The sequence below is a fragment of the Aquila chrysaetos genome, chromosome 22 (genome assembly GCF_900496995.4).
Source record: "Aquila chrysaetos chrysaetos chromosome 22, bAquChr1.4, whole genome shotgun sequence".
Lineage (NCBI taxonomy): Eukaryota > Metazoa > Chordata > Aves > Accipitriformes > Accipitridae > Aquila > Aquila chrysaetos.
In genome coordinates this window covers 18707264-18733748 of record NC_044025.1, presented here as the reverse complement: position 1 = coordinate 18733748, position 26485 = coordinate 18707264, and the positions used below count along the sequence as shown (strand labels likewise).

At 38.5% G+C, this 26485-nt stretch overlaps 1 protein-coding gene across 2 annotated transcripts; it reads left to right on the top strand.

The window, feature by feature from the left end:
* The first annotated feature begins 79 nt into the window (after positions 1-79).
* On the top strand, positions 80-26261 carry SEC24A (SEC24 homolog A, COPII coat complex component). 2 transcript variants are annotated; one of them, XR_003921128.2, is made up of 24 exons: positions 80-280; positions 5424-5945; positions 8248-8415; positions 10089-10166; positions 10468-10634; positions 11240-11412; positions 12453-12555; positions 13374-13500; positions 13858-13967; positions 14360-14472; positions 15136-15254; positions 15880-15935; positions 16258-16464; positions 16778-16898; positions 17484-17642; positions 18158-18331; positions 18742-18852; positions 19260-19435; positions 20948-21085; positions 21760-21864; positions 22005-22097; positions 22655-22758; positions 23165-23551; positions 23692-26261. XR_003921128.2 is itself a non-coding variant. In XM_029998601.2 (23 exons), the coding sequence occupies exons 1-23, from the start codon at positions 208-210 to the stop codon at positions 23277-23279; spliced, it is 3312 nt and encodes a 1103-aa protein (XP_029854461.1). In that variant the 5' UTR covers positions 80-207; the 3' UTR covers positions 23280-26261. The 2 variants fall into 2 exon arrangements, 1 of the variants encoding a protein (XP_029854461.1); XM_029998601.2 differs by having other exon boundaries at positions 23165-26261.
* The last annotated feature ends 224 nt before the right edge of the window (positions 26262-26485 follow it).

The following is a 26485-nucleotide window of genomic DNA, read 5'->3' as shown; positions in this document are numbered from 1 at the left end:
AAGACGCCAGGCTCCGCCCACTGCCGCAGAGCGCCGCTCCCGGAAGTGCCACGTGTACGTAGTGCGCTTGCGCTGCTCTTCCCGGTAGTTCCGGTGCGGGGCCCGTCCCTTCCCTCCTCCCCCGAGTTGGGCCGGCCGCTGCCAGACGGGCGGCACCGACGAGACCGGACGAGCCGAGCCGAGCCGAGCCCAGCCCAGCCCGCCGCCATGGCCCAGCCCGCCAGGCCCCCCACCGGCTACCCCAGCCAGAACGGCGCCGGCCAGCAGCCCTATAGCAACGGTGAGTGCGGTACCGGGGCCGCCTCGCTGGCGGTAGAGGGCCGCAGGGCCGGGGCCTGGTGGTGGTGGGGGGCGATTCCCGCCCCGTGGTGCTTCCTCCCCCGGGCTGCCCTGCGCCCGTTCTCCCCGGGGGCAGCGGGGGAAGGGTGCCGGTGCCCGCGGGGAGGAGGCGTCCCGGGTGACGGGAGCGGGGGGAGCCGGCGGACGCGGGGGGGGGGGGGGTCCCGTGTTGCGTTAGCTGCTCGGTTCGATCAGTTACAGCCCGTAGGAACGGGCGGGGTTCGCAGCGGCCCCGGGGACAGCTCAGTGTCCGGCTCCAGCGACGCCCTCACCGGACACCCGGCGTACCGGGAGATGGGGGGGTGTTTAAAAAAAAAAAAAAAAAAAGTGGGGGTGACCGAGTCCTTCTGCCCCCACCACCCCCCCGGGAGCGTTTCCCGGTCTGTGCGATGTTTCTGCCGCCCGTACCCCCGAGGGAGCCGAGGCAGCGCCCTGCGCCCCTGACCCTTTGGAACGGAGCTGTACATGTGGCACTGTGGTTATCGCTGGCGGGGGGGAGACCTGGCTGCAGCGAAACGTTTTTTTTTTTATTTTTTATCTTGTCTTTATTTTGTCTTGCTACGTGTGCTGCGGTCTGGGAAAGTCTTGATGACTTTCTTCTCCTCAAAATATGTACATATATATTTTTTTTTTTTTTTTCAAAAACGAGATGTCAAAGGTGAAACTGAATAACTTACTAGCCAGCCTTTTAAGCTAGGAAGAAAGAAACACAAGGCAAGCTTTGTCGCCGTATCTGTTTTCTTTGCATGTGTGGAATTCCGTGCTGTTGGAAGTATTTCCTGATTTCGCATATACAGGCAGCATCCTCTGTACTTGGTTCCTTAATTACATGCTTCTGTGTTTCAGTAGTTGCGCTGCATCATAAGCAATTCAGTTATAATGAGATCTTTTGATTTTTCTGTTTTATGCATGAGTAATTAAATGGTTTGATTTGTCTTTCCCCTCCTCCTTCACAGCAGACTTATTACGTTTCCTCAAAGTCATCTGCAAAATGGCATTTTACAAACAACCGTATAGTTGCTTATAGGGTCAAGAAAGTGGGAAGCGTATGAATACAGTCTGAAGAGAGAGTCTCTATTTTGGAGAGCTTACGGTTTAAGCAGAGAATGTACAAAGAGAACGTTAGCTAATGGAGTAATCGAGTGGGATGATTTACAGACTGGCATCGCTTCATGTTTGCTGATTTCCTTGTAGTCAGATTAAGCACATAATGGAAGTTCTGGAGAGGCAGTCGGAGGAGGAGGAAGAGGTATTTCAGGCTACCCGGCTGTCAGGTGTATAAAAAATAAAGAACTGAAACTCAGAGTTACGCAAATACAAGGTAATAAAATCAAACAGTTGTTATGGTATGTTAGAGATAAGGTTTGGGTTGCTGGCCTTTTGAATAAATTTGATTATTCAAGCATGGATTGTTCTTAGCATTGTTTAAAATACATGTTGAGAAGGTGCTTGCAATCCTTGACCTTTACAGTAAAAACAAAGCTTTTTAAAACAGTCTAGAGGGTACTGAGACTACTTTTGTGGTACTTACAGTAGTCTATGAGGAAAGCAAGCTATCAACAGAATGATAAATTGTTATATAGCTGTCAGCTCTTCCTCTCAACTTGTTGCTTGCTTTACTGCAGGTAACTTCCCAAGCTCGTGTGTCCATAAAGTGAAGGCAGTAAATTGTCACAGCAGCACCGTGTGCTGACTGGGAAATTGTTTAGCACGGAGCATCAGGTAGCTTAGCAACAACCTTTTTCTACTTCATTTGTGTTTGTCTTTTAATAGGACCAGTATTCTGTATTCATTTAACTGCAGGTTACTAATTTGCTTTCCAGTTAATAGATCTGAAGTGCAAACAAGAAGGAGAAACAATTCTTTTAGAACTGTTTTGCTCTCCTCATGTGGTATCTTAGCATGGCACTTTGAGGTCATGAGATGCTTTAGAAGCTGTTGGGTTTGGAAACCAGTGGGTCAAAGTCAGCTGAAGTGGGCACTGGTGGTGACCGATCCCATGGCAGTTCGGTTGGGATGCAGCTTTTCAGTGTGTTTATCCTTGCATCTCCCTGGAAGTTGGAGAGGTGGCAGCTGGTGAAAGCAATGTACTGAATAACTAGCTTGGAGTAGGTGATGCTGAAATTCTGTATGGCAGAGAATATGACTTGAATCCTAGCCTCCTGCACTAATATTTTGACCCCTCATTTTATAGAACCATCAGGCAACCTTCATATAAATTCTGGTGCCATTCCTAATCTCTTAGAAATGTCAAATGACCTTGTGTTCCTGTAGAGGTGTCTTTCGCTGTTAAGGAGGTGGCCTACCTCGTATTACTAACTCATCTCTCTGGTCTCTGAGTGTTGGTGGTTTTGCTGCCGTGCAGGTGATCTAGCTCTTCAGTCTACACTGAGTTCCTTGTTGGTTCTTGGTTTCACAGAACAGCACAGAAAACCAGTAGCGGCATTTGGGGAAAGCTGGAGAGCCTATATGCTCTCTGACAGGCCTCAGTAAAGAGGTCAGGTCAAGATGGGTACCTGGCAGCAGCAAAACAGCAAGTCCTGAGAAGTTTTTGTGCACTGTGAAGCCCTTTGGAAAGGGTTTGCACCCCTCAATGCTGTTGCTTTAGTTTTGTTGGCAGCTTTATGCAGGCTTGTCTTGGAAATGTGAACTGCGCACAGGCTATCGAGACTTCTTGTTGTGCTCCTGACTTTAAAAATAAAAATTGAAATTTGGAACATCATGCTGTCGGGAATTCAATTTTTTTTTTTTTTTTTTTTTTTTTTTTTTTAAAGCAAAGTGCCGTAGAAGATATCAGGTCAGTCAGTTTTGGGTTTCACCTCACTTCCATTGCTTTATCCTCAAACTTATCCCTCAAGCAGGGAAAACAGTGTGTGTAAGAGCAGTCCAAGTATTCTGATTTCCTGCCTAGGCTACAGAGTCGTGCTCTAAGGTGAATAATCAAGTTATGAAATTAATTTGTATTTGTTCTGTATTTTTCATACGGCTTATAATAATGTTGTTATATCAGTGTACATGCTGATGCAGTCAGGAGGCCTGGCATCACATAAGAATTCTTCATCATTCTTAGAGTTAGCAAGTTTAATTTACAATGGATTTTGTAAATCGATTGTTGAAAACCCATCTGATACACTGCAGGGTAATTTTCGAAGGTGAGTTATAATTGTTAGCATTTTCATCTTTGCAAGCTTTTTGTTTAGACACTGTTGGTTGTAGAGAATTATTAATTACTAGGATTTATGAGGAGCATTGTAAGGACAGCAGGGTATAACTGGATTTCCTAACTGAACGATAAGTAGCATTGAGATTAATGGGTGGAGAATAATATGGTATGTACTTTTTATGCACAAATAACAGAGGCAGTGCGGGTGAGATCACTGGCACTGTAGTACTGCCTTGGCTATGTAGTTAGCGTGGATATGTACGATATTCAGTGAAGTAACAGCTGTCTGATCCATAACCTAAGGCTTTCTAGGGAATGAGGAGCTAAATGACCGGTGCAGTGTTTGTCCTAACTAAGTATTTTAATGTATTCTGTGTTTAGCCTAATTTATTGTCAGAAATGCCCGAGTTCAAAGTTATTTTAACTTGGAAATGTGATCTTCCTCACCTTTTGAAATTTAACTAGAATGTTTCAATAGGAAACTAGCTGTCTTTGTTTCAATGTTAAAAGAAATTCTGTTACTTCATTCTCATAGCAGCTGTTTCCAGTACTTGTATGGTAAATATATACCCACTTTCCAAGCTAATCTCTCTGGCATGTTTTTGAAAATTTAAGTGTTGAATCCCGCAGGCATTTCTGGTCTGGAAAATTAAGTGCTTTTGTTTATCTAGGTTCAAAAAGATTGCCCGAATCTTAACTAATTCTGGAAATCTGGAGAATAGTACAGGGTTGCAAAGAAAAGGATCTTAACTCTAAACAATGAAGAGGATCTTTTCTGCTTTCAGATGTTTTAACTGTGTATGTGGAATGTCTCCAGTATTCAAACTGTGTGTTTGGGGGGTGTGGGGGGAGCCACAGCGTGGCTGGCTTAAATAAATGATACAACATTGGAAAGTGTTTTAGTAATTTTTAAGGAGTCATGGCTGGCTGTGGCATGCATTTTCTAGTGTATTCTGCTCAGAAGGATTTCACTTGAAAATTTCTAGTCTCCTTTCAGAATGTCCATTTTATGGCAACAGTGTGAACAACCTGTAGTAGTAACTTTTTTGAAGGAGCTTGTATTGCACTGGAAATCTCACATTATTCTGTCTCTTTGTGTTCCCGTGTAAAACAGAAATCTGATTATGCTCAGTGCTGTTTACTGTTTGGAGAGTTACTAACCTTTTTTTCAATTTTTTTTTTCTCCAAATGAGAGTAAAACTTAGTTCAGCTATACCAACCAACAAATACATAAAATGCACCATTAACATATCAAGTTTTATTTTCCTGATTGATGAGTTATTTTATGATAAAATCACCCTTCATTCCATGTTCGTGACCAGTTAGCTACTCACAAGTGGTATGTGTATGGAGTAGTTCTCTTACTAAAATTAACTGCAGAAACTTTCATAGATTAACTGTGTTACTTGAGAAACAGCATGGTGACCTATGCTGAAACTGGGTGTTCGTGCCTTTGCCGTAAGCTAAAGTTTAAGTTGGTGTCAATCGTCAAATGAAACTGAGTTATTACGTAATGGATGCTTCCGCTTTGTCTGCTCACTTGTACTGCTGCCAGCTGTGTGGGAGAGCACTCCTCTTTGGTTGGCTTGCTTTTGGGTGTTTCTGAAGATAGAAATAGTATTCGATGTGAATTTCAGTCTAGGAGGATAGATTGCGCTGAGGCACTGGAATGCTCAGTGGTTGCGAGGCTACTGTAAAACAAAACAAAGATCTAAGTGCAAAATCCTATCAAATTCATGTCTCCTGCAGCAGTACTCCTGTCGCTTACACCTGGTTGTTTGAGTTAAAAAAAAAAGATTACTTTTATGGCTTGGAGACTAATAAAATCCTAAGGAAAGAGATTCCCAGGAACATCTCTGATTTTCAGAAGTGATACACTACACTGACTTTCTAAAGGGTTTGTTGGTTTTTTTTCTTCCAGGCCCTGTTCAAAATCAGCTGATGCATTCATCAGATGGCCAGGGATATAGCCCTTCAGTTCCGGGATTGTATTCACATCAGACGCCAGCAAAGGTTCCTCCCCATCAGACTTCTGGACAGTACAACTATAGTGGCTCTCAGAACGTTTCTCAATTAAACAATTATCAAGGACCTGGGCAGACACTCAATAGACCACCAGTGGCACCTTTCTCTGGGTCACCAGTACAACAGACAGGTCCTGTTCCACAAGTGCTGCTGCCTGCATTGCAAAACTCAGCTGCTATATCATCTGCTGGTAGCTTTCCTCCTGGAGCTAGCCCACCAGTGCTTTCAAACTGGCAGTACAGCCAGACTCCTGTGAGTCAGCCAGTTGGGTCTCAAACAAGCCATTTGGCTCACGTGACGGGGACAGGGTCAGCTCAGCCACCGTCATCGTTATCAGGAAATACAAAACCTCCAGGAAATTATCAATATGCTGCTTCTCCAGGAGGTCCTCCGCTTCAGAACAGCTATATGAAGCCAGGTAACCATAAATTTTTTATATTTTACCAGTGTCCATTTCTCTGCATCCTTTTTAAGAAAATAATATAGAATTGACTATGCAGAGGCATTGTGCTTGTGAAATGAGGTACTTTGAGAAAATGTACATCACAAATACTGGGGTGGTTTCTTTGGATTAGAAATGGAAGTTCTGTGCGCAGGTCAGGCATTTCAGTTGGCTGAAGCAGGTAACTCCTGAATGGTGTCTCGTTGTTTTGGGAAGCTGTGTGTGGGTAATGCTGTTTCTGTGACCTCCACCGTTCCTTGGGGTGGCTGTTGGAGCACTGGCATGCTTCAGTCAAGTGGGGACTTTGGGACTTCATGGTTGAAAACTGTAGTCCTGTTGAGTGAGTATGGTCTTTTGCATTTTAAAACTTGTTAGCCTTTCCGTTAATCACTTGATTCATGTAGTTCTCTGAACAGCCTAAGCCAGGTTGATGCAAACAACTTGAGGACAGCCTGGAAAGAAAACTGAAAAGCATTCTGTGCCATTGAGGTAGAGGCCAGTTGAATGGAAAGCTTCCTTCCTCCGAACTTGTAATTTTCACTATCTAATAATAATTGTCAGTCTTTAGAATGTACTCTGAAAGCATGCGATGCGAAGAATTACCACTTCTGTTACTGCTGCTTCTGTGGTGGTATATGCAGTGGCGAAAAGCTTTTTCAACACTAAATAGCTCTCTTATATAACTTGTGATTATTAGGGAAACAAAGTTAATACTCAAGCTTCTCTTTGCCAGATTGCTGTTCCTTGTTACAGAGGGTTTTTTTTAACTGAACTAATAGGAGTTACATACAGAAATATTTTGTATGTTAAAGCAAATATTTTTTTCTTGTGAAATGCTTTTAGACTCCTTAGATATTTTTCTTGATGCTAGTTTTTTTGTTACATGCCTGACTAATTTTGTTAGGATATTCAAACTGTCTTAAGCTCACAGAATTTATGAAACTAATTCTGGCAGTTGATTGGAATAAACAATTAGTAATTTGGAGTTAGGGAGGAAAATGCTGAGAAATTTTGGAAAGTGGCATATGAAATGAGTGAGTGTCTGGAATAAGAGAGTTCTTATGTCCGTTCAATGGTGATTCCTCCTGAGCACTTTCCCTGGTAGTTTTTTGTAGAACAATGATCACTTCTGAAATTAATTTAGCTCGTTTTGCTGATCATGCTCGTTCTTAGAACAAAGCTGTGCCAGCTTCCTGCCTGCATGGCCAACTTTGGACAGCCTCTCAGAGACAGAATCTCTTCCAAGTTCTGTGATAGTATTGCCTGCATATAGCAATTATTAATTAGCTCTGCAGTATCAAACACTAAGTGAACAAACAGGTAACTTCACTGAATGTAATTTTTTTTTTTTCCTCCTTCCTTTTTTTTCTCTCCCTCCTCCCTTAAATGTGACCATACTGTGGAGGCTCATGAAGTTGCATATTTTGTGTGGTGGGGAATTCGTCAGTATACTTTTGTGTATGGCTTACAGGCTTCTATACCATGTTGAGACCTGGTGATACTGTACAATTTGGCCTTATCTTTTGAAAGGCTAGCTTTTATATTAAAACATTGGTGTCTTCATAGAGTTAAAGGGGCAGTTTTACTGGCCTCTGGAATAATAGGGAAAAAAGGGGTGGAAGTGCTCTTAGGATTTGGCATTATTTGAAGAGAAGAAAAGCAATTGGGTTTCTAAATGTCTTGGCTTGAGAAAGTCCTAGAATTTTAAAACAGAAGCAATTAAAAACTTTCCTGTGACTTTTAACATGGAAGGTTAAACATTTCAGAGCAAAACACCTCACACTCGCACAGCAAGTTTATTCAAACTGCGCATTGCTGATGCTTTCCCAAGTGAAATCTTTTTCCTAAGCAATTTTAGTAGCTATAGAATCTGTACGTTGCTGTTTTGTATCAGATTATTGAAATGGACGATGAGCATCCTGTCAGGAGGGATGTGTTTAGACGCTTACTAGTTCGTTCATATGGGGCTGTACTATAACTTTATAAAGTCCAGACTTAGTAACTGAAGTTGGGATGCTTTCTGTACCTCTTGAAATTCTTCCCAACAATAGCACCAAAAGGTGAAAGAGAGCTACAGGAACCCAGTATGAGAAGAGCGTGACAGAAACAATCCGAAGTTGTTAAACCTTCTAGACACATGTTAGTATTTATGTATCTTATGCTATTCATCACTTGAATAAGAGGAATATTTAGAGTTCAATCTGCACGTTTTTGTAACAAAACTTTTGTGACTTTTTCAGCTGGCTTAAACTCCTCCTAAAAATTAATCTCTCTACAGGATCTGCACCTCCACCAGTGACTCAGCCTTTAACTCCACTCCACCCTCCTGCAAGGCCACCTTTAGGACCTCCACCAGTTGGTGGTCCACCTTTAATTAGGCCATCAACACTGACAGCAGGACCACCTAATACACAGTCTCTGCTAAATTCAGCTGCAAATAGAGAAGGTAAGAAATAATTTGCTCTTTTTGTTGAATTTGAACATTACAACTTGCTCTAATGTGCAACCTTTAAAGTCAAGTACACTGTTCTATTAGACACTCAAATAGTAAAATTGATACTAATGCGGCATAATTTTATCTGAAAGGAGCAGGTAAGGACTTGGAAGTAAAATATTTCTTGTTGACAGTTGTTAATAAAATAAAACAATTAACACTTCAAAATAGATTCCTAAGTGCTGTTTGACATGTCCATGTCTCCCATAGTTGCCATCTCTTTTTTTTATTTTTAATGTTCTAAAGTGATACTGAAATTTTGATTTCTCTGCATCCTTGACTGCTGTGGAGGACATAATCTGTGTATAACTTCCTGTACTGTTTTATTCTGCAGGGAAAGCTAAAATGCAGACCCTGAAATTCCTTGCCTGTTTAGGTAGCTGTACCTTATTCTTCCCTTCTGTGTAAAATCACTGAAACACATATCTTGGATTTGTTCATTTTCTGAAGGTTGTTACTAGAGGCTGTTAAGTGTCAGCTGTTGAAGACAGATACCTGACTTCCTCTGTCTCCTGTGGGCCTTGCACAAATATGCCATTGTTTAAGAACTCATCAGGGCTCTGTATCAAACAGACCTATAGTTGTATTGCATTTAGTGCCCATGCTAGATGGGGCCACGTGGTAGTCGACAGTTTTATTTTTACTTATATACTTTGTTCTGTCAAAGCTGTTGGTTCCTTGCATGTTCAGATTGACAGTTTCTTGTATGTGGTAGCTGTGTGAGTACAAGAATAGTATATTGAGATTTAGCTTAGTTTTGAACATACGAAATGCATTAGAAACTGCTTCTGCTTAGAAAGTCTTTTCTTCAAAACAAAGAGAAACATTTCCGGGGCCATGGAGGGATAGAAGTGTTTAGTCTGTGAAGTAGCTCGACTGCTGCGTACTAGCAAGATTCAGTGTATAATGCAAGTTCCTTTCATTGGGCCACCTTTAAAGATTTTAATGATAATAAAAAGTAAATTGAGTACCTACTTCTCCTTAGCAATAGGTAATTGGGTTTGTATAGCTAGCTTACAAAAAGCAATCCTTTAGGAGCACTCTCTCAATTGCAAGGTTTTTCTTCTCTCAGCTGGAATTTATATCTTTACTGGTATATGACCATATCAGAACTGTTGGTGTTTGGTGAGCAGTACTGGACTAAGTGTGTAAGTGAAGGGAATTTGGTGTTTCTGTGAATTATCAGTGGAAAAAGTTCTTCAGGGAACTCAGTACCTAAATTCCAAGGTGCTTTGAAAACTGCAGCTAGCCTACAGACACTTCCTCTGTTGAGAATGAAGTGTACCCTGACACTTTATTGTGTATCAGCTTGGTAGTTAAGGCAAGTATCTAATCTGAAGTAATCTTAAAAGATCGTTCAACCAGCAGTGTAGGGACTTTTGTTTTACTTGAAAAAAGATTGTGGGGTTTTATGAATGTCCTTTGTTGAGGTCACGTCAGCAGGGAAAGTGTGTGTGAGAAAGAGGCTAAGATGTATATTTAATTCGGTTTCGTCCTGGGAGAGAACAAAGTAGATCCAAAGTAATCTTAATATTCATCCAGCAGGTAGGATTTACTTGCAATTACCTCATGACAACTTCTTAGTAACTTGTGAAAATTTTTACTGAGACTGTGTTTCTTAATAGGCGATGCTACATCTGCTGCCAGCGATGGGTCTGTGGTGCAAAACAGCTATGATGCGATAGAAGGTGGTGGCCTCATGGGTAAGGCAACTTTTTTTAAAAGAGTCTGGGACAGACAGAATTTTAGGCATTTATGTACAAACATATATACTTGGTTCGATGTCTTGAAACTAAATATGAAATTTGAAGCATTGACAATGGGCAAGTCTGCCTGTAAGTATGGTAAAGCAGTTAAGAGCATTTTGCAAAATTGACAGCAGTTGTCAGTTGTTTACACTTAGAAACTAAATGACAACAAAAAGCCCTCCTGCTTTATTAACACACTGAGCAAGTTGCTGTTCTTCAGCAATTAATTTTAAGTATTTGTCTTCTCTGCCTTTAGCAACTCCACATCCTTCTCCTGCACCTCCAAATCTTAAGATGAATAGAAGTGTTGGGTATTCTTACCCTACCTTACCTCCAGGCTACCAAAATACTTCTCCACCTGGAGCACCAGGAATGCAAGCATCTGCTTTGCAATATCCGGATGGATCTAAACATTTCCACCAGGTAAAGATTGTCTGGTTTTTATCTTGGTACTACCCGTGGTGCGTGTGGGTAAAGAAAAGCGAAGATTGGTGTGTGTTGTGCATCTGTGGGGTGCTGCTCCTACGGTTTGCTGTTTGGTATGCCATTTGTTCAGTATGGTAGATGTAGTCTAAAACTAATGCTTTTGCTGACGCCTTGTATCAGTTTGGAAAAGCTGGGTGCCAGCTCTTTCTGAAGTTTCCTATCCTTGAATCTGTTAAGAATATTACTCTTAAAACTTACAGCTGCTTTTGGCATGTTTTTCTTCCCTCGGGTTGGTATTGTTAGCTGAAGTATTGGGGTTTTTTTCCTGAAATTTCAAAACAAACTGATGAACACTTTTGCCAGCTGAGCCTCTGTATTTCAAGAGCTTTGTAGCAAATGTATGCTAATTTTTACCTCTGTTATGTTACATGCCTAAGTCCAAGTTTATGTAACAAGTAGTATTTCTAAATGTATCGTTGTAATACAATGGCAGTTAATACACAAACAAAACAAAAAACTGAAAGGGAAATATGTTTGCTTTTTAAATGAACTGTGGGTTTCATCCAAGTAATTGGTGTTAATTTTTGAAATTTTGACTCTAGCCTGCCCTGGGCACTAATCACTTAACTGCATCTATGGGGGGCCTGAGTCTACAGCAAGAAGGATTAAGACCTGTGAATCTTCTTCAAGAAAGGAATATTCTTCCTATGACCCTCTTGAAGGCTCCTGTCCCAAACTTGCATGAAGACATCCAGAAGCTCAATTGTAACCCTGAGTAAGATTATCCATTTGCTATAATTCATCAAAATAAGTAGAATTATAAATGCCTACTTGTAGGCATAACTCTTCACAAAATATTTCCTTAATTTTGTGAGTAGAAAACATTGAAAACAGGCTTCACTGTGTTACGATAAAGGCGGTAAGTGGTTTAAATTTTGAAATGTGGAAAATTATCTGTGTAGAAAGTATGAGGGAAAAAAATACATTGCTTGCAAGGCAGCTATAGATAGGTACAACACAAAAACTTTTCTCAGTCATACTCACTGCCAGCTATATTGTAAAGATATAAAATAGGAGTTAACTCACTTGACTGAGGTACACCAAAAAGACTGTGAATGCAGAAACATGAGTGACCTCTGTATTGAAGTAACCATTTAAAACAATGGAGTAAATGGAATGTCAGACACGAGTCTGGCAGTTGGTTATTCAAGTCCTCTTTTTGAGGAGACGAACCAAACTGTGTATAACCAGGTACTCCTGCTTTCCAAGTCTTTTATGATAGATAAAGGAAATAACAGCATCTTTGTGAAGTTGTTCAAACAAACAAGCTGGACTGGATTTGCAGACGTACTGTGCACATCTGCACTTGTGGAAGCCACTGAGTTCTGAAGTCCCTGAAATGACTGTGGGGTTGTTTATAGTTAGTTTTGTGTAGTTTTAAGACAACTTTTTAAACTTCACTAGTTCAGATTTGTATATAAGGCCACCTCAAAATGGTATTCCAAAATAACACTTAGTATATAAAGATTTGGTGCAACCTTGAACATTGTTAGGCTTAGCTTTGACTTGAGTGACTAAAATGATGCTCAGTTCTGTGCAAAGAGCATGTGTATAAAATAACATAAGAACTCAAAGTAGGTACTGTGGGTCAAGCTCAGACTAAAACAGAATGATTTGACAGAGTTGGAGATGATCCTTTATTGGAAATGGATATTCACCATCACCAGCTCTAGAAAAATATAAGGGTGCTCTGTACTACTGAAATAATTTTATTATCTGAAAGCCTCTGAAAATAACCCTTTGTCCTCCATGTAGGTTGTTCCGCTGTACCCTGACTAACATTCCTCAAACTCAGGCCTTATTGAATAAAGCCAAACTTCCTTTGGGGCTCCTGCTTCATCCTTTCAAAGACTTATCGGTATGACAAATATTCAAAACTTTAAATGCTGAAATATCAACTACTCCTGTATTAAAGTCCAGAGCTGGACAATGGATTATAAAAGAAGGGCAAGTACATTGGCTAATCTTGGCCCAGAAAAATTACCCTGGTAACTGACATTTCCCTGTTCCATACAGATCGTTGTAATTTTTCTGAAATTTATCTCCCTGCCATTTTTAAACATTCAAGCCTCACTTCCTAATTAAGAAAAACCCTCCCAAACCTCAAAAAACCAGAAGCTTAAAGGCGGCACAGCCTTCGGACTATGACAGAAGGCAACACATTTAAATTCCAGTATTGCTTAGATAGCTTTATCTTGTCAGAGATATCAGTTGTAGTTATTGATTTCCTATACCAAACCTTCTACTGATTCTTAATTAAGAATTAACAAAGTTAAAGGGGTTTGGATGTCCTCAGATAGCCAGAAGACTGTGAATTTAGCAGTGCCTCTTTTAAACGTTGTTATTTTTCACAATTTAAGTAATTTTTCAAAGATGTGGGGGTTTTTTTCTGATTTTTTTTATCTGTATTGGGCATAGGACTTGGTCTTAAACGATCAATGTAAAATGCAAGACTTCAGAGGCTTGAAAAGGGAACTTATGCAGTCAAATAGGTTAAAGCTCCAACCAGTCCTCTTATTAAGGAATTGTAGGGGTGCTGTGAGGATGCAGAAATACTTCCTTCAACAATTATGTTTTGACTAGCTAACCAGGAAGCATGGTGTAGATAATGTTGTTATTGTAGATGAATAGGTGTAGTGTGGTGATGCTTTAAAACAGGAAGCTTTTCTTTTCCAGCAATTGCCAGTGGTCACTTCAAGTACTATTGTGAGATGCCGTTCCTGCAGGACATACATTAACCCTTTTGTCAGCTTTCTAGACCAAAGGAGATGGAAATGCAATTTGTGCTATAGAGTGAATGATGGTAGGTTTTAAATGTGCTTATTGTTTTAAACTGCTAAGGTTAACCTTTCCCACCTTGGCCTTTGAGACTGTAATATTGTTGGCCATATCAGTACTAGGGATCGTCATCAGTCATGCTGGGGCTGTGAGACATGAGAAATGTTTCCCATGGGTAAAGACAGTGGTGTCACTAATGAAGCACAGTGAGTCTGATGTCGTCTTCCAAGGTACCCTAGCAGGTGACAAAGTAGCTGTCCTATCTAGTGTAGTTCTCCAAGAAGCGCTGCCCAACAGGCACAAAGGAGTTGATGTATTTGTTTTAAAATGCAGCACAGCTAATACTAGTGTCAAGTAATAATATATAAACTTATCTGCATAGTTCCTGAAGAATTCATGTATAATCCTGTGACAAGAGTTTATGGAGAACCTCATAAAAGACCTGAAGTCCAGAATGCTACTATTGAGTTTATGGCTCCATCTGAATACATGGTAAGGCTTTATTTACTTTTAGTTATTCTCTCCCTTTGTTTTATTTCCAGAGGGAAGTCAGAAAAAGCCTTGTTGTAGAGGATGCTTTCCAGCTTAGTAGAACAGTTGCTGCCTCAAGGACTGTATCTGAGAACTCATGGGAAGGACTTCAGATAGTTCTTCGTTTCTAAACATTTATGATGTCAAAGTTCTGCATTTAAAATATGTAGGCATTTGTAGGTCTTCTGGAAGAAAACTATAGTTCTAGAGCTACTGAATAAGACAAATGCATTCAGAAGTTTTAGCTGTCATCTGTATGCTGTTTTAATAGAGTTTAAGCTTGCAGTGGAATGAATAAACCCAATCTAATAAATGTTAATTTGAAAATTAAAGGTAATCTTTTCTTTGCTCAGCTACGTCCACCTCAGCCACCTGTGTACCTCTTTGTGTTTGATGTCTCTCATAATGCAATAGAGACAGGATACTTGAATACAGTCTGCCAGACCTTGTTAGACAATCTTGACTTGTAAGTACCTTTTTCTTAGAATCTCCTTTTTTCGTTCCTCTTATGAAACTTGTGATAGACATCAACATGCCAGTACTTCCTGTCTAGAAGAGAAATTTCCTAGCATTGGCTAGCAGTGGCCAACAATGTATTAAAATGTAGTGTAAAGCTGTAGTCTTTTTCCCATCACAGCTGCACTGGTATCAAATGTAATTTTGAGTCTTGTTTCTCAGTCTGGCTCTTCCCTATCTGCTTCATCAATCCCCAAAAGGACTAAACACCATGTTTATGATGTCTTTTGAACTGTATTTTTTAAAAGCTGAAGTTCAGATAAGCATTTGCTGAAAGGAATGCTTACGTCTAATAAACTTTTCATAAAATACATGCTGTTTGAACCAATATAAATGCTGCTTGATATTTGCAGCTTGTTTCTTCCTTTTCTTCCATTTCTTAATACCCTCTTAAAAAATTTCTTGAGTGTCTGCTAGGTGACTCTACTATGAGCCTCTTTTTTTTCTTTCTTTTTTTCTCCAAAATGACTTAGTCAAGCTGTTGCAGTGTAGCTGTTAAGCTAACTACTTGGTAACAACCTCGGACAGGTGCAGTGGATGTTTTTAAAAAAAGAAAAAAAAGCCTGCAGAAATAAAATTTCATCTTGCTGAACACCATATGTCTCATTTTTAGGCTTCCTGGGAACACTAGAACAAAAATAGGCTTCATAACATTTGACAGCACAATCCATTTCTACAGTCTTCAGGAAGGTCTCTCTCAGCCTCAGATGCTTATAGTTTCAGATATTGAAGGTATGCAGAAATAAATTCTGTGATTATTATCTACTAATGACTGCTGGTTTTGACAGCCTTTTTAAAAAATGTATCTGGTGAGAGTTTGTAGATCAGATCCTTAGTCTCTCTAGTAATGGCTTTAGAAGTAGCATATGTCTGTGTTCGTTTATGAGCAATGCTGTGGCTGTTCATGATATAAAACATGAAGACAGCCTTCCTAATTTCTAGTTTAATTTGTACAATTATCTAGATTTCTCTTATGATCCCAAATACTGATGCTTGGTAAATTGCTATAGATTCTGTGGTGACTGATGCTTAGCGCTTGTTCTTCTGCCTTTAGTTTCAAGTCACCTTTTACTGTATGTTATAGGGCAGGGCAGAATGAACACTAGAAAATCTTCGCTATGTGTTTTTACTTAATAGTCTTAATTATCCTTCAGCCCTGTTGATTGCTACTCTAACATGGCATTCTAGCCACAGGTATGCTTATGAGAAAAAAAAAAAAGAAATCCATATAATTGTGTTTAAATGGGTTTACACACTGATACTGTATTCTTTTTTCAATAGGTATAATGGTTGGCAAATAGAATTGGGGGAAGCTTGATGTGTTTTTAAAAAATAAATACTTTTTTTTTCCTTCCAGATGTATTTATACCAATGCCAGAAAACTTATTAGTAAATTTAAATGAAAATAAAGAGGTAAGAACTACCTTAAAGAACTAGTGACATTCACATAGTTTGGGATATGCTTGATAATTTCTGGATTACTTAATGCTCTTTAACACCTACAGTTTAAATGCCAAGTTTGAGGTGGAAAAAAGAGGTCTTTTACTTTATCTATGTGACTGTGAACTTTTGCCAACCTGAAACAAGACAGTACTTGACTTTTGCTAGGGCCTTTTCTTTACTACCTTAGTATTAGAAGTGTTTATATGTGTTTATGTATCTTGAGCAATCAGCTCGATAAAGAAGAAAACTCCAAAGACTCCTAGCCTTAATACATTTGTTTTCTCAATTGTAGCTCATTCAAGATCTGTTGAGGACCTTGCCACAGATGTTTACCAAGTCCCTGGAAACTCAGAGTGCTCTGGGGCCTGCATTACAGGCTGCCTTTAAACTGATGTCCCCCACTGGAGGTAGAATCTCTGTCTTCCAGACACAGCTTCCATCTGTGGGAATGGGAGCACTAAAGTCACGAGAAGAGCCAAACCAAAGAGCAACTGCAAAGGTTAGAAAAGCAAAAAGGCTGAGAGAACTGACTACCCTGTTCTGTACATGTAGGTGGTTCTGGAATTGCCTGTTCTGGGTTAATTTTGTGGTTCTCTTGTTGGGCTAACCTTCCTTTGTTAAAGTAGTAGAAAGAACAAAAAAAGCCCCAAGCACTATAAACACAGATTAATGATCTGATTTTTTTTTTTTTTTAAGATGTCACTGTAATTGGTGATGAAGAATCAATTATTAGTGTCTCTGAAAACAGGCATTAAATGTGTTAATCTGTTTGAATTTCCTTTGTATTTTGTAATACTCTATTGTATTAACAGGACATACATCTGACACCATCAACTGATTTTTACAAGAAGTTAGCCTTGGACTGCTCAGGGCAACAGGTTGCAGTCGATTTGTTTCTTCTTAGCGGGCAATATTCTGACTTGGCTTCTCTAGGTAAGTCATATTAAGCTGTTTTGGGGCGTGTAACTCTTGTACTTCTGGCAAATACATAGAATCTACATTAACATTTAGTATATCAACCTGATTTGAATGAATCTAGTGTGTTAAGATGCAAATTCATCCTTGATGAGCAGTGACAGTGAATAGAATGTAATCTTTCAGTCTTTCCTGATTTAACCTAGCTGTTTTTATATTCTCCCTTAGTGAGTCAGGATTCTTGTGATCCTGGTATAAGTGGCTCTCCTTCTTTTATGCCTTTTAATCATCAGTGTAAACATCTTTAGAAAAAAGCTTCGTTAGCATTTTAGTTATTTTCTTCTCCATTTAACCACTTTCAAGTGACAAAGTACCTGTAATTTCAGGCCAATGGAAAATTATTTTAACACCCGAAACTACGCACATACTTGAACATACAGTTGTGTTACATCTGTGTCTCTGTATGCAGGTCTGTAACTGTGTAACAACTATTTGCAGGTGTGAACAGTTTAATAATTAAAGGGAATATTGCATTTGACTGGTATATTTAAAAGACACCAGCAACTGTCTGCAATCTGCCAATGTATGTTGTTTTTGCTTCAGGTTGTATATCAAGGTATTCTGCAGGTAGTGTCTATTACTACCAGTCTTACCATCATAAACACAACCCTGTCCAGGTGGAGAAACTGCAAAAGGAACTGAAACGATATTTAACTAGAAAGATTGGGTTTGAGGCTGTCATGAGGATAAGATGCACCAAAGGTTTGAACACAGTTTTTTTGATTGGGGGGGTGGGGCAGGCAGGCAGAGGGGAAGTGGGTGTTTACTGTTATTTAGAAATGTTTTGATTGGTATTTTGGCTGTTATGTAAGCTTAAATGGTTAAAAGACAAAGATTAGAAAAGTAAAATTCAGTACCAGGAATCAGACGATTTATTAAAGACTGTATTTGCAGTATCTTTACTGGCATCCAAGTTCCATTTTACAGTGGTTAAAACTGGAAATTTTGTTGGACTGCTATTTCAACAAGGGACTGTTTTTATAGTTTAGAGACTTACTACTATTCTGGATTGATTTGACTTCCTAATTCCTGCTTTCTGTGAGGCTTTGTGGATTCTATGGATTAGTTGTCTGTTTAGGATATTTACCTTTCCTGAAGATGCTTTATTTCATTGAGAATGATCTTAACGTTCTGACAGTGATGGCACATGTGTACATGCTGTCTGTACTTCACGACTATAAAAATAAAAATTATTTGATGCCATGCTTATCTTGTAGGTCTTTCCATTCATACCTTCCATGGGAACTTCTTCGTACGATCTACAGACTTGTTGTCATTACCCAATGTAAACCCAGATGCAGGATATGCTGTGCAAATGTCAGTAGAAGAGAGTCTTACTGATATGCAGGTTGTTTCCTTTCAGTCAGCTCTCCTGTACACATCCAGCAAAGGTAAGAAATACAGGTAGTGTTAGCTGCATTGACAGTACAGTATTCAGATGAGTTTTCTTGTGTCCATTTATCAGCTGCAATTCAGTTGCAGTAACTTAGACAAACTATTTTATCTAGTATCAAGATCACAGCTGTGATATGTTACTCATGTTGTTGATGTTATTGCTTCCTCCAGACCAAGAAGGTTCTTGGAAAACTTAGTTCTGGTCTGAAAATAGGTGAACTTAACCCAGAAACTGAGACCTAACCGTTTTTAAAAGCTACTGGAAATGGCCTGATTCACCACTTATATGATAAATTAGATTAAATCTTAAATTTTCTTTTTGCTATTGAGTAAACAGTGGCATTTCTTGTATTCTTTCATAAAACGAAAGTTATGTTTGGAGACTACAGTTTTTCTTTTCTTACAGGTGAAAGACGAATTCGTGTCCACACTATGTGCTTACCTGTTGTAACAACACTGAGTGAGGTCTACCTAGGGGCAGATGTACAAGCCATCACTGGGCTGTTAGCCAATATGGGTAAGCACGATAAGAGCTTGTTTGGATGTGTATGGATGATAGCCCTAAAGCTCTGAGCAGTAGTCCTCTAGGGAGTAACATTAGAAGAAGAGATTCTTTCTTTCTTTCTAAGAGTGCTTTCTAAGTTGCAAACCTAAGAGGTTGTTTGTTGTGGTTTTTTTTCTAATGCTTGGCTTAGGTAAAGTATCAGTATAGATGTATGTAGTCACCTGGACTTACTCTGGTGCATCATCATGGGCCCCTGGCTTTTTTTTCTGAATCACTCGTCTTGGCTTCCTCTATAGTGTAGTAAAAGCTTATTAAGATGCATGAAAGTGTATGTTAAAATGAGAAAAGTTAACATATGTGACTGTACTCCTACCAAGGGACGAAAAGCCTCTTATTTGAGCTTTGTGCTCTATTTTTAGCTGTGGATCGATCAGTTTCTGCTACCTTGAGTGATGCTCGGGATGCCTTGGTCAACGCAGTGATAGATTCTTTATCTGCTTACCGTTCATCAGTCTTAAGCATTCAACAACCTGGTCTCATGGCCCCCTTCTCACTACGGCTCTTTCCACTTTATGTACTGGCACTCTTAAAACAGGTAAGAGTTACAAGGAAGCTGTGCAAGAGCATGATTGTCTGTTTGGGCATGTCACCCTGAAGTAAAAAGACATTTCTTCAATGTACAAAATAGCATCTAGCTTCTCTTTCAGTATTTTTGAAGGACTCAAAATGGAGAAGTTGCTTGATTTAGATTGTTTAATAAAACCAGCCTTCCTGCCATTTGCCATTAGAGTACTGAGAGATTTTAGATTTGAGAATGATCCTTCTTGCACAGATAAAAGTTCTCTCAAGATAACAATTCCATTTCTCTGCCCCCCCAGAATTTGATGACTTGAAAGGTCAATGTAGAACAAATCGTATTTAATTGTTTATCAGGCCTGGGTAGATAACATACGATTTTACAGGTGGCGAATATGTTTTTACCTTGGAGTCTGTTATGAAAAATGGAGGGATTTGGAGAATTTTATGGAGCAAATGTATCAGGGTAATGGATGGGTCTTCTGCTCTTGCCTGCAGAGGAGAGTGATAGGGGATAGAGAAGACGTTTAAAGAATATCACTATGGAGAATGATCTAGTTGAGAAGCAGGAGTTCAGAAGTGTGTATAAAAAGAAAAGTATAAATGTTTTCGGTAAGGGAATAGGAAAATATTAAAGACACTGACTAGTCTAGAGAATGTGACAGGGTACTGGTAGAGTGTTTTTTTCAGAAATCTAATTTTTGTGCATTTCTGGAAACGTAGCTCCACATAGCAGTTCAGTGTGGATTAAAAGAGAGCTAGCTGGCTGGTAAGGAGGTAGTTGGCTGCCTGATCTTGCAAAAGGTTTAAAGCATTTCACAGTATTTATTCAGTGTAAGTATTTTTTGACTGTATTTTGCTGAAATGATACTAGAAGTGATTTTAAGTATTGGACAAGCTAGCCAAGCTAGCTTTCTGTTCTAGAGAGAATTTTCTGATTCATGCCTCTTGATAAGGAATTAACCAGTATGTTGTTACTAGCATGTTCATCCTGGCATGTGAGCTTTTTCATGTAGAAGACTTTATAAGTGTTTGACCCAGTCAAGTGGGAGGAGTGAGCCCTTGTTTCAGTTCTAGCTGGGTTTTTTTTGTCCCATCGAGCCAGGAGTATCTCTTTCCTGTAAGTCCACAATTACCTGAGATTATGTACATTGAAGCAATTGTAAACTGCTCCAATATTTGTTCTTTTAAATTCCATCAAGTAGCATTTTTGAGGTGTATGTTAGAAGAGATATATTTCAAGATGCTGTCATCTCAGCTGTAGTGCTCACTAGAAAGGATTGATGGTGCAAGGTTACAGTTAATTCTAGAACCCAGAAATGGGAATAAGGAGACTTGTATGATTTATATGTGAAACACTGAAGAGAACTATGGAGAATTAAAATAGCAGTGGTAAAATACCATACCATGAGAAAATACCTATGGCTCATCCCTAAGACTTAAGTAAGTTAGAAATAAACAATAGATGCTGTGCTAAATTCAGCTTATCTGACTTTGCTTTAACGGTCAAATTAAATGCCTGATCTTGCAGAAAGCATTTCAAACTGGGACAAACGCACGTTTAGATGAACGCATTTTTACCATGTGTCAAGTGAAAAACCAGCCCCTTGTTTACCTCATGCTTATGACACATCCCAGTCTGTACAGAGTTGATAATCTCACAGATGAGGTGAGTATTTGCATTGCTACATGGTCTGTTTGTCTGATTCCAAAGATTTGTATGATGTGAAAATACATTTGTGTTAATCTCACAAGTTTTCTATGTTAAAGCTGTGTACCTAAAACTTACTGTTTCGTATTTTCCCATTTGTTTGCATTTATGCATTTGTTATTTGGGACTGGATTGAGGAATTCTGGAGAGAAGCTGTGCTCTGGCTATGGGTGGATGGGGAAGGTTTTTTCTAAATTACTTCACTTTTTGCCTTGTGTCATTATCTTGCACTATGAATCACATATACGTAAAGACAGTATAACATGCTTTTTGTCCCTCTGTAGCTTCCTTTATTTTAAAATGTCAAAATAGTTCTGTGAACAGTGAATGTCTGTGTAAGAGCCTGAAAAATTTTAGAAATCACGTCTTTTGTACATAACAAATCTGATATTCCAGTTCTAGAACTAATTAACTAAGATGAAGTTGATGAAGTACACCCTCTCCAAATAAAACATTATAAGATTTATTAGTAAATTATGCACTTGAAGTATGACTTGAACTAAACGGAGAAAAAGGGTCCAGCTTCAGTATTCAGTGTAATACATCCTATTCTTATTTAACCTTCTGTTCTTGTGCCTGTTTCAATGCATCAAGATGTGAACCACTGTTTTTCTTTTTGCTTTTTCCTTTAGGGGGCTCTTAACATAAATGATAGAACTATACCTCAGCCACCCATTCTCCAGCTGTCAGTGGAGAAGTTGAGTAGGGATGGTGCTTACCTTATGGATGCTGGCTCTGTAAGTTGTGTGCTGGTGGTGATCTTAAAAAGTATCCAAATTTACTTGACCCGTTCTTTCTGAGAATTCAAAATGTGTAAGAGACCGCTGAGGTGTGGTTTTGCATTGGATTAATGTTGGTATTACTGGGTATCTTTCAGGTAATGTTTCTGTGGATTGGGAAGAACTGTGGGCAGAGCTTTATCAGCCAAGTCCTTGGAGTTCCAAATTATGGCTCAATACCACAGAATATGGTACGTGCTTTCTTTGCTGTACACCAGTGGTACAGTCCTGCCAGAATATTATTTTCACAAGAACTGAAATACTACTATTCAAATATTAGCCCTTTAGTTATTATTCACTATAAATCCAGATTCAGGGAAAGAAATAATTTCTGTTACCTCTCTTGGAGTTTCTCCAGGCTAAAACTCTATAGATCTTCCCATGAAAGCACAGTAAGAAGAGGCTGGCAATGATTAAGTTTCTGAGAACTGTGGGAGCAGACTGAGAATACTTGCAAATAGCAAGCACAGTGGGTTAGTGGGAAATCCTTCGGTTTCTGCAATAAAACAGGTATCGATCACAGCTCTGTCATCACCATTCTGATAGCCAATTGCTGATACCAGTTTAGTGCACTTGACTGTTTCAAGCCCTTTAAGAGGAGACTAGACTAAAACTATACATCACAAAACTTATCTGTCTGGGTTTCCTTTATACCTGATTAGGATAGAGTTGGGCTATTTTAAGTGTTCCTTTTGCTGTTTTTCTGAAAAATATCATGTATGTATTAATGATACCCTTTGCCTCTTAGACGCATCTCCCAGAACTTGAAACTGCAGAATCCATCAGAACAATAGCTTTCATTTCTTGGCTGAGAGAACAGAGACCTTTCTTTCCTATACTATATATAATAAAGTAAGTGTTTTTTAACGGTCTTTGTGCTTCTTTAGGGACCTCTTAACAATATGTATTTGGATATCATATACTGAACTTTCTTAATGAAAATTTTAACAACAGTGCATGCTGCCCCTAACAGATTTGACAACGGATATGACTTGTTATGAGTTGTCTCCACTTAGAATTTCCAGACTAAAAAAGACTACGTCATAGAACAATCTTTAGTTAATGTTGGATAAATGTAGTAAATGCTGATAATTGCCCTTGTTAGGATTAATCATAAGGGCTATTTGAGATCCTCTTTTCATATGTCCTTAAACTCTTGAAATATCTTGCCACTTGACCTGTAGCTTTATTAATGCATTGCACTGTAGATCTTGGCAAATGTTTATTTCACTCAAATGCTTATATTTTCATTTTTAAGGGACGACAGTCCATTGAAATCAAGTTTTCTGCAAAACATGATTGAAGACAGAACAGAATCAGCCTTATCATACTATGAATTCCTCCTTCATATACAGCAGCAAGTGAATAAATGAAACACTAGCCTTTGGCTCACTTCTTTAAGGAAAGATTTTGCAGTAAAGAACGATTGTGCTTGTAGTATCTTCATTAAATCTGTGGCCTGAGGCAGTTGATGAGAAGTTCTCACTGTGATTTCAACGAACTAAAGCAAATAAAGGACCACATCTGAGAATCAAATGTGCAACTACATAATATTGTACCTTAAAAAAAAAAAAAAAAAAAAAAAAAAATCAAACTGTTGGAACTGGCTGAGCACCTTTAATTTGCTGCAAATCATGTTTTTACTGTAAGTAGTTGCAGCATGAAGTACATTTACAAAGGCAATACTGAAAAGGTGAAATACATTTTGTAAAATAAAGAGTTCTTTGTTGTTCAAAATGTATATTTCTGTAACTCTCTGCATTTTTTTTTTTTTTTTGCTGCTAGATATAAAAACCTCACAATACTGATCATGATTTGCAGGGAAATTCTTTCTAAGTGCATCCAGTGATTACAGACAGAACATCTCAATGTTCAACTTAATGCTTAAAGTAGCAATGAAACAACTGTTCATTGTGAAACGAACAAATACTTATGAAGCGTAGAATCCAGTGCTTGGATTGGATTATGGCTAATAGGACTAAAGGTAAGCTTAACCCAGACAAGATGGCTGAATTTGTTAAAGCTTTTAATAAGTCAGTATTCTAATTAAAAAATAGTGGGCAGGAGTGGGCCCTATATGAGAGACATCTTAAAAAGTCAGTGGCTGAGTCAGCAGCAATAGTAGACTTAGGTAGATGGCGAGCTTTGTTTTTCTTCAGTAAGAGGAATAGTTCTGATTTTAGTTTGTGAATGGTGTGGGAGGAGAAGGGCAAGGAAGGTTATTTCAGATTTTTTGGTTTATGTTTGGACTTTTGGCTCTTGTTTACATTAACTGAATGTTAGGCCCCTAAAATCTAGTGTGTTTCTGAAGTGAGTTTGTATGACAGCAGTTCAAACAATGTTTCAAGGCAACATTGAGTATTTTGATGTTGAAATTGGAAAAGAAACTATTTTTCCAAAGACAAAAATATTATATTGTGTTTGAAGATTTGTTTATGGTTTGAGACACACTTGAAGTTTTCAAAAAAAAAAAAAAATTTTTTTTTACTGCAGCTGTGTAATGAGCCTAGGTCCAAAGCCAGTGTGCACCAAATAAAAGCTTTAAATATACTCTCAGATCCCTGCCAGAGCTACAGATGGAAGTTGACATTGAAGTGAAAATTTATATAAAAAAATATTTAAATCATTTTGTAAAAGTGTATTGGTAATTGTTCTGTTTTAGAGATTAAGCTATCACTGAAAGCTACCAACGTAAAGAGTATTTAATTACTGTATCCCAATGCCCATAGAAGTGTTTCATATAGAAAAATCTTGGTTTACTTTTTTGTTTAATAGTGGTAAACTTAAAGGTCTTGCAAAACCTACTTTCTGAGGCAAGTAACTTGAACAGGTAAAACACAAGTGGTCAAACATGTACTGTGATTAGGCTAGTTAACTTACATTTTGTGATACAAATGTCAAAGGACATCATAGGGTAATCATTTGCTGCCATTTCAGGCTGTAGCTGCACGTGATTGTCAGGAGTTGCCTTACTTCAGGGGAGAAGTTTCTTTGCAGAAGTTGTTCTTGTCGCTTGAGCACAAGAAGCTAAAGTTCAGAACAATGTCTAAAATAGCATGAAAAGACTATTAGAACCAATTCAAGCTTCCCTGTCTGCTGTCTGCATAGCAAACAGGAGTATATTTACTTGAACAGATTTTCAGAGAATTGCACGGTTTCTAGTCATAGTGAAGAGGTTTTTTAAGTTTTGACAGTCTGATTTTTTTCCAGCGGAAAGGGTCTCTTTAAATCATAAATGGAAGCTATGCACTTGCATAGGTTATGACTTAAAACTTGTTGTTTTGGGAATATTATCACTCAGATGTTGAAATTCATCCTTGCATCTAACAGCCCACCCAAAGTCTGTTTCTTACTGTGACTGTATTTTGCTACTATATCCCTTATATTTTTTTTAAAAACATAAAATGTTGGAGATGGCTTCATTGCTTTATGTATACCAGACTAATGGCTAAAGATGTCAGTCTTTGTGGCAATTAATAACTTTGAAGTAGAGTCCCTAAGTGTTACAGAGCAAAACATTATAAACAAGACTCAGATGAACCCTCTTGGAGTTCTCTTCACTTCGGAAGAAATTCTGTATTGAACTTTGTTAGTTTATTCCCTCACAGTGGGAAAGGCCTGCTGGTTCACCTTGTGTTGCTGTAAGGGCAGTACAGGACAGATGAACACACAAACTACCTATGATGTGTCATTTTTACCTGCAATTGAAAAATGAGGACACTGAAGATGAACTGCAAAAACGGGCAAGAGTGGCTCTGGTACTTAGATCTCAGCACGACAACTCTACCACTGCAAATGTACTCTATTTTTCTAGTTGAAGACTTTTTTTTTAAAACTATTTCTGTATTTGACACATTAGTGTTCAGCCAACATTGTTACCATCCATTTTACTTTGCTTTCATTATCGTTTTTAATTTAATATATTTGAGTCTAAGTCCACATAGACTGTGTTGCAATAACTAGATGATTCACTTTTCTTTAGAATTAATTTCTTAACAGAATTTAATCAAAGATGCAGAATGGCTGTTAAGTAAGGGACCATTAAATGTGATTTTAAGGTTCTGTTTACTATTATGGATGTAATCCTTATAGTAAATTTAATTTTGTAAAGTAGTGTATAATATTGTAATATTAAATCTTTGTTTTCTGAACTCAAACATTTGATCTTCAGTATGAAGTTATAAATCTTCCCCCTTCTGAATTTGAGACAGGATTTACTTGTCCTCCTTTTTACAGTTTGTAATTTTCACTGTTTTATTCCTGTAAAAAGTCATTTGTAACACATGCAAATGCTTATTTTATCTGTGCTAATTTATCAGATTTGGCTACTCAATAAAATTAATTGAAAGAACTCACGCAAGTCCATCAGTCCTTTCTTATAAATAATGTATTTGATTAATTGAGGTAAATACCATGTACCAAAAGTGATAAATTCTGCTTTTAGCTAAAATGTAATATTTAGGTGATAAAAACTGAGAGGGAATTTGAGAAAATTAGTTCCAGCTGACTCAAACTTTTCTTCTGTCACTGGCATTTTTTTTGTCCCTCCAGAGCATCTCTGTCAGTCAGCACTGTTATT